The 12,575-nt window shown below is 46.6% G+C and overlaps 1 protein-coding gene across 1 annotated transcript in view; it reads left to right on the forward strand.

Moving 5' to 3' along the window:
- NUP133 (nucleoporin 133) overlaps positions 1 to 12,575 on the forward strand; it is a 31,354-nt gene continuing 18,779 nt past the window's right edge. The window contains exons 1-11 of the mRNA XM_079763577.1: positions 1 to 301; positions 2,471 to 2,589; positions 3,929 to 4,032; positions 4,485 to 4,592; positions 6,567 to 6,701; positions 7,311 to 7,481; positions 8,961 to 9,116; positions 9,429 to 9,499; positions 9,749 to 9,896; positions 10,663 to 10,810; positions 11,963 to 12,120. Coding sequence (XP_079619703.1) covers positions 120 to 301; positions 2,471 to 2,589; positions 3,929 to 4,032; positions 4,485 to 4,592; positions 6,567 to 6,701; positions 7,311 to 7,481; positions 8,961 to 9,116; positions 9,429 to 9,499; positions 9,749 to 9,896; positions 10,663 to 10,810; positions 11,963 to 12,120 — 1,500 coding nt within the window. The 5' untranslated portion in view covers positions 1 to 119. The remainder of the gene's footprint in view (positions 302 to 2,470; positions 2,590 to 3,928; positions 4,033 to 4,484; positions 4,593 to 6,566; positions 6,702 to 7,310; positions 7,482 to 8,960; positions 9,117 to 9,428; positions 9,500 to 9,748; positions 9,897 to 10,662; positions 10,811 to 11,962; positions 12,121 to 12,575) is intronic.

Here is a 12,575-nt window from a genome sequence, read left to right on the forward strand (position 1 = left end):
GCGGCGCTTTGACGTATTCACGGCGCGCCCTCCCGCCCCGTGTTCAAGCTCCGCGCGCGGGCAGCGCAGCAGCCCCACGGCCGGAAGCCACGCGCGCTCTGTAGCTTTTCCTTCCCGTCATGTTCCCGGCCGTCTCCTCTCCGCGGACCCCGGGGCCGGGGACCCGGAGGGGCCCGCTGGGCGGAGTCGGGCCGGGCTCCACGCCGCGGGCGGCCGGCAGGAAGGGTCTGTCCCTGGGGTCGGCGGGCGGCTCCCCCGCGCTCTTCTCTCCGGTCGGCCGGCACAGCTCGCTGGGCTCGCGGTAAGCGATCGCCCCCGCCTGGGGCTTCCGGGCCTCGGCGGGCCTGGTCGGGCCGCGGCTCCAGAGCCTCCGGGGTCAGGCGGCGCCGGCGAATGCCCGAGTATTGGGGAAACGGGCTTCCCCTGGCAGGTTATTGGGCATCACTGGCAGGTTATTGTGATGCCCTGGCAGGTTATTGGGCATCACTTTCATTGATCGAGTCTTCGCTCGCACTTTCCGTGGGATTACCTTTGAACGGAGATGAAGGGCAGAGTGTGTTTGCATCGGTGGTTTCCGCCCGCCCTCCCAGCCCTGTGACCTGGTGTGAGTTTCTCCCGTCGATGCAGTGACGATGATGGTACCCGCTCCGAGCCCGCGCCACTCCGGCCGGAGGCGTCCGTGGGAAAGGCCGACGCGGATAGAAAGCGATGGTGGGGGTGAGGCCCCGGCCCCCAGTCATTGTGTAGCACCTGACATGCTACCTGCCGTGACCCTCTGCCCAATGGGATGATAAAGGGCTTTTAGCTACACACGTTCACTTGTAGCTAAATTAACAGGGAAAAGGCTTCCCGTGAGCAGGGAGATGAGAAGAGCTTTGTTACCAGATAAAAACTTGGCTGCGCCGGTCCGCATCGCTGGTCCACACCACGCCCCCTTTCGCAATTAATCTAGGGCTTTAGGAGGAGGCAACATGTTTCTGAATAGTTTGACAATCCTTTTTTTAAATATATGTTTATTGGTTTCAGAGAAGAAGGAAGAGGGAGAGAGAAACATCAATGATGAGAGAATCATTAATTGGCTGCCTCCTGCACGCCCCCTACTGGGGATAGAGCTGCAACCCGGGCCTGTGCCCTCGACCAGAATCGAACCCGGGACCCTTCAGCCCGAAGGCTGACGCTCTATCCACTGAGCCAAACCGGCTAGGACAGGTGATGATCCTTTAAAGAAACATCTTTGTTGTCCTACCCTGTTGGTCAACAAAGCTCTGGACCACTCTGTATTTGAGTCTCCTCGTTTAATTTTCATATCATAAGAGATAGAATAACTTTTAAACTGGTGACTTTCCATTGTTTTTCTCAATGTTAAAATGAAGGTGAGAAGAAAAGAAAATATAATTTCTTTGGCTGTATCAGCTGTATTGAATAGCAGGCAGCAGCAGATATGTGTGACCCGTTTAATTTCTCTTTTGTTGTTGTTTTGTTAATCCTCACCAGTGGATATTTTTTCCATTGCTTTTTCAGGGAGAGTAGAAGGGAGCGGGGAGAGGGAAACATTGAGGTTGTCTCTCACATGCTCCCCAACTGGGGCAGAGGGTGAACCTGCAACCCAGGTACATGCCCTTGACCAGGAATCGAACCCTTGACCCTGCAGTGTGCTGGACAATGCCCCAACTATTGGGAAACACCTGCCAGGGCTCCTACTTAATTTCTTGCTTGATTATGCAGCTCCGGTAGATTCTTGTCATTCTAGTGGTGACGAGAGTTTAGAAGAAAATGTAATCCGAAGTTTGTAAAACGTTTTTGACCATAGCAGGGAGCTAAGAATAGTTTTTTTACCAGACTTTATATTCATATTTTATATTCAGTCTTGTTTTCAAAAATGTTGATTGATTGAGACCCTCAAAATTACCCACAATTTGAAAAACGCTAATCTAGCCCAACGTTCTTATTTCAAAGCTAAGAAAGCGGAGTTATAAAGAGTTTAGGTGAATGGCACATGCATCCAGAAACTAGAGTATAACCCTAACCGGTGTGGCTCAGTGAATAGAGCGTCGGCCTGCGGACTCAAGGGTCCCAGGTTTGATTCCGGTCAAGGGCATGTACCTTGGTTGCGGGCACATCCCCATTGGGGAGTGTACAGGAGGCAGCTGATTGATGTTTCTCATCGATGTTTCTAACTCTCTATCCCTCTCCCTTCCTCTCTGTAAAATATCAATAAAATGTATTTTTTTTAAAAAGAAAAGAAACTAGAGTATAAAAGTGTAAGGCCAGGGTCTCCTAAATCCCATCAATCTTTAATGAAAAATACATTTTATTACAAATACATGAGCCAGAGGTTGTTTTTTTCACTGTTCCACTTCATATTTCTTGTTTATCAAAGCTCTTCTCTTTATTGTGGAAATAGATATGTAAACATTAGGCTGATGGAAAATGTAAGTTATGGTGACGTAATGAGGTCTCTCTTCTTTAGAGGAACACCCACACGAATGTTCCCACATCACTCCATAACCGAGACCATGAACTACGATGTGAAGACGTTTGGATCGTCTCTCCCCGTTAAAGTCATGGAAGTCCTAACATTGGCAGAAGGTGGGTGTCATCTTCCATTCGCCTCTAATTGCAATTCACACGAAGCCTCGCTCTAGCCGGGAGCATGAAATGGGTGCTTTCTCTGATAGCCCTCCACCGAAATGGGCAGACAGGGGCAACCCGTTTGCTTTCACACTGTAATTGAGAAATATAATAAATTTTAGAAGCGGAATTTCATTCCACCACAGTCAAATCTTTAATGGTTGTAAGTACTGCAAATGCAAAACTCAAGTCCAATTTCAAAAGTTAATTGAGGCCCGGCTGGTGTGGCTCACTGGTCGAGAATCGACCTATGAACCAGGAGGTCATGGTTCGATTCCCAGTCAGGGCACAGGCCCAGGTTGCGGGTTTGATCCCCAGTGTGGGGCGTGCAGGAGGCAGCTGATCAATGATTCTCTCTCATCATTGATATCTCTATCTCTCTCTCCCACTCCCTTCCTCTCTGAAATCAATAAAAATACATATATATTTTTTAAAATATATTTTATTGATTTTTTACAGAGAAGAAGGGAGAGGGATAGAGAGCTAGAAACATCGATGAGAGAGAAACATCAACCAGCTGCCTCCTGCACACCCCCTACCGGGGATGTGCCCGCAACCAATGTACATGCCCTTGACCGGAATCGAACCTGGTACCCTTCAGTCCGCAGACCGACGCTCTATCCACTGAGCCAAACCGGTTTCGGCAAAATACATATATTTTTTATAAAAGAATTTAATTCTAGATCTTTGCGATTTTCTGGAATGTTGTTTTTCAAACTGTAGGTGGTGACAGATCAGTTCAGTGTTTCATAACCAGCATTTTTTTAAAAATGAAATAAAGTAGAATCTAGAATATCAGAGTGCATCTCATATAATCTTAAGTAAGTTTTGTTTTATTTACATTGTTTACAAATGCATCATGATGTAAAATGTATTCATACTGTGAATGACAGAAAAGTTTAAAGTAAGTACTCCGTTCTAGAAGATGGAATATTTCTCATCAACATGAACTTGCACATCTTGACTATAATAGAATTACAGAAAGTAAGATATCTGTTTATAACAAAAATTAAGAGAGATTAAACCTAGGCCCAACATATACTTTTTGTCTTCAGGTATATTTGTTCTAAAAGTGGTTATCAGAGTAAAATGGATCTCTGGTTTTGGATATTGATAACTCCTGAATGATATACAAGAGCATTTTTTGTTGTAAATTAACCTTTTTCGTGAGTGGTAATTTTTGTGGTGAAGAATGTGGCAGTGAAGACTGGTGTAAGGAAATGTGAATAGTTGCTCTTTTTCAGACGCTAAGATGCACTATGTACCTCATTTGTTTTCCCCTCATATTTTTATTCAGATGATGATCAGCTCACTGTTCGCATAGATGAAGGTGGATGGGCTTGTCTGGTCTGCAAAGACAAGCTCATTATCTGGAAGATTGCTCTGTCCCCCATTTCTAAGGTAATGGCTCTTTGGGGAGATGAAAGGAGATAGAGGAGAGGGAACCCGTTGGCCCTTAGTTTTTACCCTAAATTTGTAGAGTTGTTGGGAGGACAGTCTGAATGTATTCAAGCATGAGTGGGTTTGCATGTGCATAGTGATCTGAAATACTGAGCATGTACTCCTCTCTGAAGCAGTACACTCTTTTCAGCCCGGGAAGAGATTGGATTGGTTGATATTCAGAGTGCGATCTAGTTCTTAAGCTTTCCTGATTTTATATCTCTTACGAAACTTTGTTTTAAAACTACTGAAAGCCTGATTGAAAATTTTGAGAAGAAAGAATATTTGTAGAGTGCTATTTCCAGCAATGAAACAGAGTGTAAAATAGGCAGAGAAAGAAAATGGTGAAGTCAGGTGCATATTCAAAAAAGTGAACTTGATGCGAAGGTCTTTTGTTGGGCTTTGCTTTACAGTTATCTGTTTGCAAAGAGCTTCAGCTGCCTCCCAGTGATTTCCAGCGGAGCGCTGACCTGGTGGCTCTCTCTTACTTGGCTACCTCGGGTGAAGTGCATTCTACTCAGGTAGGTGACTTAAGTGCTTATTGAAATACTAGAGGCCAGTGCACGAAATTCGTGCACTGGGGTGGAGGGGTGGTCCCCTCAGCCTGGCTTGCACCCTTTCCAATCTGGGACCCCTCAGGGGATGTCTGACTGCCCTGTGGGATCAGGCCTAAACCGGCGGTCGGACATCCCTCTCACAATCCAGGACTGCTGGTTCCCAACCGCTCGCCTGCCTGCCAGCCTGATCACCCCCTAACCACTCCCCTGCCAGCCTGATTGACGCCTAACTGCCCCACCCTGCTGGCCTGATCACCCTCAACTGCCCCCCCTGCCGACCTGATCGCCCCTAACCGCCTCTGCCTCGGCCCCACCACCATGGCTTTGTCCGGAAGGTCTCCCGGAAGTTCTCCCAGTCTAATTAGCGTATTACCCTTTTATTAGTATAGGTTGTGTTTTTTTTCAAATAAGCGAGTTTTAAGTTAGTCATTGGATCTAATTCTGAGACATAACTTTCAAGTGACGGGAATGAAGACACTGGTAATGGCACAGAGATGGGCACGTAGGACCATGGAACAGAACAGATTAGACAGAAACTCACACAAAGGTGCCTCTGACCTTTGACTTCGATGCCAAAGCTGTTCAGGGGAACAAGGATGGTCTTTTCAGGAAATGGTGTTGGAACCATTGGTCATCTTTATGCAAAAAAATGAATGTCCCCCTGAGCCTCATACCTTATACAAAGATGAACTCAAAGTGGGTCATTACTGTAAATGTAAAACTATAAAACTTATAGGAGAAAATCAGCATGACTTGATTAGAAGAGTTCCTGGGAATCACCAAAAGCGTGATTCCTAAAAGAAAAGGGGATAAATGAAACGATCAGAATTAAAAACCTGCCTCTCCCAAAGGCACTGACAAGAAAATAAAGAGACAAGCTGTAGACTGGGAGAAATATTTGTAAATCAAATATCTGAGTCTTGTATCCAAAACATAAAAAGAACTCTTGAAGCTGAACAAGGAGACAAACCAGCCAATTTAAAAATGGCGTAGGACTCAAACAGGTGCTTTACCGAAGAGCATGCAAGGATGTCAGAGAAGCACATGAAGAGATGGTCACATCATTAGCCATTAGGGAAATGCACATGGAAACAATGACGTACCACCACACCCTCATTACAGTGGCTAAATGAAAAGTGCTGACACTAACAAGTGCTGGCAGGGATGTGGTGCAGCTGGAACTCACATCTTGCTGGTGGGCATGCCAAAATGGTACAGCCACTGGATTTTCACTGTCTTACAGGTTAAAATACATTTAACCCTACGACTCCACAAACCTATTCCTGGCTATTTCCTTAGACCAGTTAAAACTTCACGTTCACACAAAAAACAATCCATGAATGGCATAGCAGCTTTATTTACCAGTACAATAGCCAAAGGTGGGAACAACCCAGATAGCCTTCAACAAGTAAATGGGTAAACAGACTGGGGCAGCCTTAGAATGGGATGCCACTCAGCAGTGAAAAGGAATGAACTATTGACACGTGCAACAACCTGGATCGACCTCAGATACAACGTGCAAGCGAGATGAGCCCGTGTCGGAAGGTTACTCCATGATTTTAGTGGACGTTCTGGGAAGATCACACGATGATGATGGAAGCAGAGGTTGCCAGGAGGCAGGATGCGGGGGGAGCCTTACTGTAAAGGCGTCGGTCTAGGGAATTTTGGGGGCTCATGAAACTGTCCTGTGTCCTTACTATGTGGTGATAGTTAACATGAGTCTGTATGTGTGTTAAATTTCATACAATTGTACAACCAAAGGAAAAAGTCAATTTTACTGTATGATAATTTTTTTTTAAGTATCAAGGAGTTTTTATTTCTGATTTTTCCTAATCAGATAGTAAATTGCCCTGGTTTTCTAATGTCAGTTTCATCAGACTCCCAGTTCTTGCGACCTCCCTTTACCGTGGTTGCTGAGTGCGGTGATCTTGTTTTCAGTCTGTCGCTGTCATGGCGGCCACCAGAGAAGGATCTGTTCGCTATTGGCCAAGTCTTGCTCATGAAGACGCCTACACAGAGACTTACGTAGATTCGGGAGGTGATAAAACTTACAATTTCCTAACAGCGGTGCAGGTAAAGTACATGGTGGATATTCTTCTCTCTGAACTGGAAAGCTGTCACGCGGCTTAGAAGTGGGATTTGAATGGCTAAATATTCAGGGTTTTCAACAGACCATGCAGGCCAGGGAGCAATAAAAGAGAGACAAGAAGGATACCAGGGTCTATGATTTGATCAGTTAGAGAAAGAAAGGACTTCTCATAGAGCTCTGAAATGCCAATACTAGTAGCTAGTGGTGTTCATTTCTTTCACGAACATTTTACACGAGTGACGTAATAACTCGGACACTACGAAAAATGGTTTGCTACTGTATACTCTGCAGGTTTACCAAAGAAATAAAATCTGACGCTCGATTTGTTTAACCTGCAATGTGATAAACCTGTAATTTAAAAATCAGAAAAAAATAGGCAATTTACAAAACAAAAGTGTTTCTATGTAGAATGAATAGTCTTGAGTGAATGGATTCATGCAGAAGTTATTTTACTAGCAGTGTTCCTCTGTATGCTCTGAGATTTCTTGTTAAGGGATAGATGATTTCCCCTTGTATTGAAGCATTTTGTGTTAACTTTCTTTATCTTGGTGTTAGCCGCTTCACTGAATTAATTTCACACTATTTGTTCCCAGGGAGGAAGCTTTATTTTGGCTGCGTCGGGAAGCCAGCTGCTTCGCCTGACGCCGGAGAACTTGGGGAAGGTTCATCAGCGGGCCCTGCCCCAAGGCCAAGGCGTGCTCTCTGGCATTGGGCGGAAGGTCTCTTCTCTTCTGGGGATTTTATCTCCGAGCAGTGATCTCATGGTGAGTTGATAAAATAACTGTTTTTATAAGCTTGGTTTTTTAAAATATATATATTTTTATCGATTTCAGAGAGGAAGGGAGAGAGAGATAGAAACATCAATGATGAGAGAATCATTGATTGGCTGCCTCTTGCTCGCCCCACACGGGGATCAAGCCCAGGCATGTGCCCTGACCGGGAATCGAACTGTGATCTGGTTCATGGGTCCACACTGAGCCGCGCCAGCCAGGGATAAACTCCGTGGGGGTTTTTTGTCCTTAACTCCTTATTGCGGAGCAACCATGAGCTCCCACATTCGAAAAGAATTATTGCACCGAGTGGAGACTGCTGCCAGCTGCCTGGTAAACCTGCATCTGCAGGCCTCCCACGCCTGCCTCTCTCTGGGCTTCCATCTCCAGCGATGTGGCTCTGGGGGGGCATGGGCCCCTTCTTCCACAAGTTGGCTAAGGGGAAGCGTGAGGGTGCCCCGCGGCTCTTAAAGATGCAAACCCAGCGCCGCGGCTGCGTTCTCTTCCAGGTCATGCCAGAGCCTTTCCCACAGGGAGGGGGTAAAATTCAGGATGCCATGGGAGCCGCCATGACCGCGGAGAGGAACCAGGCCAGGCCCTGTTGGAGCTGCAGGCCCTGGGTCCTACCCGCACGGACCTCTGTGACTTCCCAGAGGAGGGGAAACTCCTCACGAAGATGGGTGACTCCTGCCTCGCCCCACAGGCTGCCAGCCCCCGGGCTGGGCTAGTCTCTCTTCAAAGTCTCACCCTCAAGCACGGCTGGGAGCCTGTGGAGCCCAGAGGCCTTTGAGGGGCCCCTCTGCATCCCTTGGGGTCTGGCTTGTGCCTGAGTCTCTCCCTGAAACCAGTAGGCATCCTTCTAACCACCCTGGGCCCCTCTCCCAATGCATTGGACTAACTGGAAACAAGCTTTTTGCAGCAAAAACGAACAAAAAAACACCCGTGTATTCCCAGCTCTAAAAAACACAGTATACTTCGTAAGCAAGTAGATGCTTAAAAGGCAAAATAACAATGTTTAACTATCTACACACATCCCTCCCAGTTCATTTTCCTCTAACAGCTCTACGGTCAAAAGCCATTGATTAGAGCCCCCTTGCTGACCGGGTTTACAGACTTACATTCCAGACTCTGCTGTGCATCCCTGATTCCCCATTGGGCCTCATCTTTTGCCTCTTCTGGTTATTACCTACATGCCACGTTCACAGGACTGCTGGCTCTCTGAGGACCCTTGCGTTTTCCCGCCTCCCACCCCTGCCCCGCGTGGCCCTCTGCCTTGATGTTTCTGCCGGTGGAAATCCGCCTTGCTTCCGGGTCTGTTTCAGGACCACTCCTTCCTTTGGATCCTAAAGGAGGAATTCTGCTGGGCGTACTAATCAAGTATCATGAAAGAGACGAAACTTGAATTTCGGAAACATCGTGTGCTAACATTAGAATGGAGTCTGTAAACTTGGCTTTTTTCTCTTCTCCATGCAGCTCTCCAGCGTCCTGTGGGACAGCGAGAGGTCAAGCTTGTACAGCCTGACCAGTGCGAACATCAGTAAGTGGGAGCTAGATGACTCGTCAGAGAGGCAGGTGCACAGCTGGGACATGAACAGGGCCCTGAAGGAGAACATCACCGATGCTATTTGGGTAAGAAGCAGCGGTCCGCGCCTCTCATTCACTTTGTGGTGACATGAGTGTGCTTGCTCCTTCAGTGTTTTATCCGTAAGCACGTATGTTAAGGTAAAATACAAGCACAGTTTTTAGCCATCGGATAAACAAACCAAGTATTCAATCTCTAGAGATATTGTAGCTCACCGATTGACTTAATAATGTTTAAAACGCATGCATCACTCAGTAGCTGAGCCGCTGGGGCTGAGGCACGTTAGCCGGTGCTGGGGCCGCAGAGGTGAAGTTGATTCCTGTACGCACAGAGCTTACCTTGTTGATGTTTTCATCTAGGGATCAGAAAGCAACTACGAAGCTATTAAAGAGGGGGTCAACGTTCGCTATTTGGATTTGAAGCAAAACTGGTGAGCAGTTACTTAGTCATAAAGACTCTAGGTCGTTGTCTGGGGAGGAAGTTGGTGTGTGATAAAATGATGAGTCTTGCTAGGTCTCTAATGCTGATCTTGCCATGTGAGCGACCAGTGTGTCCTTCTCTTGGGTGAATGTCTGGGAGGGGGCTTGCGAGGCCGCATGGGAAGTGCATGTTTAACCACGTGAGAAACTGCCAGGCTGTCTGCCAAAGTGACTGTCGCTTTCCCTTTCGCCCTGACCAGTGACGGGCTCGTGGTGCTGGCAGCCGCGTGGCACCCCGCAGACAGCCCATGCCTCGTCTATTACTCCCTGGTGACAGTGGAAGATAATGGCTACCAGATGTCAGATGCGGTCACAGTAGAAGTCACTCAGTATAATCCACCCTTTCAGGTAAGATCTTATCTAAGTTCAATCCCAGAGTGATGCTCACATGCTCAGTTTTCTTTCCCTAACCATTCCGGGCTCAAGTTCTTTGAGAGATTCATCTGCAGGGCTGGGTATATTTATTTTATTTATTTTGGCGGGTGTATTTGAAAACAGCTACGTTTTAGACGTTGCATTTTGCTTGCGATCCCAGACTTGTTCCTCAGCCTTAGCTGAAGAGTCAAAGCCGCTGGCAGCAAGCAGTTGGCTGCTTCTCACCTACTCTGTGAAGAGCCTCATTTCTATATTGTCGAGTAGAAAGAAAAGACTGATGGTGAGCTACCCAGTGAAAAATAAGGAACAAACCGGGTAGACATTGAGGTTTGGCTTTGAGTCCTGTTTATCACAGAAAAATTCCCTTTCGCTCCAAGTAGGGTTATATTTGTAGGCGTTATGCACTTAAAGTTCATGTAAATGATTAAAAGGACAAAAAGATCTCCAACGTTAAGCTTCTTAATAGCAATTGGACATATTGTTGAATAACTGATGTTCATGAGGAACAGCCTTAACAACTGTAAGTTCATTTCATTTAACCTCGTATAGTACTAACGCTGCTAAATCCTTCTGCTTATTCTAATATGACTTGTTAAGCCGAATACTGTAAGGAAATCCAACTTGTTCTCTTATTTCAATACACGGTGATATGTTGTACCCAAGTGGGAATGATGAAGTCATACAGACAAGCCTTTGTGTGTCGGTCCTCATGAAATGGAATTTTGAATTTGATTTTCAGTCTGAAGAGTCGACCACGTGTCGGTTGATGGTCCCGGACTTTTCCAGCCAGACCGCCTACCTGTACAACGAAAGCGCCGTCTTTGTGTGTTCCACCGGCACCGGCAAGTTCTCTCCTCCGCAGGAGAAGATTGTCTTCAGTACGCACGGTACGGAGCAGCCGTGAGCTCGCTCATCATTCTTGCCGTCTCTATTCTTCTCCCATAAGTGTTTCTTCAAGCTCGTCCCTCCGGTGCTGCTCAGACCTTCAGTGCCACACACCCATGGTAGCTGAAGTCACAGCCCTATGAAAAAGCAGAAGGGGCGTAGAAGTCCCAGGCTGTCACATTTATAGGCAAAAATAGCAACGCTTTCTCCAGAAAATGCCAAGAAGGGAAGGACTGACATAAGAAATAATTCCTTATCCCTAGTTAGTAAGAGTGACTCATTCTGAGTTCTTCCTTTCTTTTTTTCTTTTTTTTAATATATTTTATTGATTTTTTACAGAGAGGAAGGGAGAGGGATAGAGAGTTAGAAACATCGATGAGAGAAAAACATCGATCAGCTGCCTCCTGCACACCCCCCACTGGGAATGTGCCCCCAACCAAGGTACATGCCCTTGATCGGAATCGAACCTGGAACCCTTGAGTCCGAAGACTGATGCTCTATCCACTGAGCCAAACCAGTTAGGGCTCTGAGTTGTTCTTTAAGTGTATCCAGACCCCTGGATAAGACCCTCAGGTGTTGGACTCATGGGGAGGGGGCGGGGGTTAAGCCATCCGGGAGTGAAAGGAAGCTAAGCAGATGGTTAAATGAGGATATTTATCTAAAGGGGTTGGGCAGAGAGCAGGATCCAGGTGAGGCAACAGGATGAAACCTCGACTTTCTGGTCCCAGCACGAGACTTGACCGGGTGGGTAGGATGGCATTAAGTAAGGCCCTGAGCAGGCTTAGACCTCCCACTCCACCGCCCAGCTGGCTTACTCGGTGAGTCATGGCAGAAGAGAACAAAAGGACCCCATCAGATTACAAAAGCTGGTATTTTGAATTTTGCAGAACGAGTCATTTTACTCTTTTGCTTACTACCTGCTGTTGTCTTGTGAGGCTAGTGTTGATTGCCCCAAAGCTGAGGGCACAGGCTGCTACTTCAGATAGCAGCAGGTTCTTGACCCTGGACCTGGGACAGAGAACTGAGTTCACAGCAGGAGTGGTATTGTAAAGGCCAAGGACGTGTCTCCGTGCGTCAGCTGATTTTCTGCCGAGGGTGGGGGTTTTAGGAAGCATGTGTCCGTATAATTGATTGTGTGTTCCGCTGTCTTCTAGGGGACAGTATTTTAGGAGCGGGTTCCTGTGGTGGTGTCCCGATCCTGTTTTCTAGAAACAGTGGGCTGGTGGCTGTTACTTCCAGGGAAAATGTGTCCATATTAGCCGAGGACCTTGAAGAATCTTTAGCTTCTTCCGTCGCTGGGCCAAGCAATGAGGTATGTGGTTCTATGTCGTTTTTACATCTTTATCAGGCTGTTTCCACAAATGTTTTTCAAAGTCAGGTCGTTTTAAAAGCGTTGTGATGAAAACATTCGTTCTTTTATCTCTCTCATCCCCTTTGTCCTCCTTGCCAGAGCAGCTACTTTTAAGTCTTTTTTGCTGTTTCTTCTGGTATTTTTTTCTCTGTTTCTAAGTAATAACCATATATTGCTCTCTCCTCACTCACCAGTTTTAGACATCTGTTGACTTCCTAGTATAGAAGATGAGAACTTGGGGGAGCATAGTTCTTTCTCTGCCTTTCATCCAAATATTTCTTTCCCGTGATAGTGGCAATATGAGTATTCTTGCCAGTTCCCAGAGTCAGGTGATACGCTGATTACACTCGCTTCGTTACTCAGCCACGTGTGATCCGGGAGTGTGCAGTGGCTGTTTTATATTTGCTGGCTGACAT

Source organism: Cnephaeus nilssonii, assembly GCF_951640355.1.
Source record: "Cnephaeus nilssonii genome assembly, chromosome: 23".
In the NCBI taxonomy this organism is placed as follows: Eukaryota; Metazoa; Chordata; class Mammalia; order Chiroptera; family Vespertilionidae; genus Cnephaeus; species Cnephaeus nilssonii.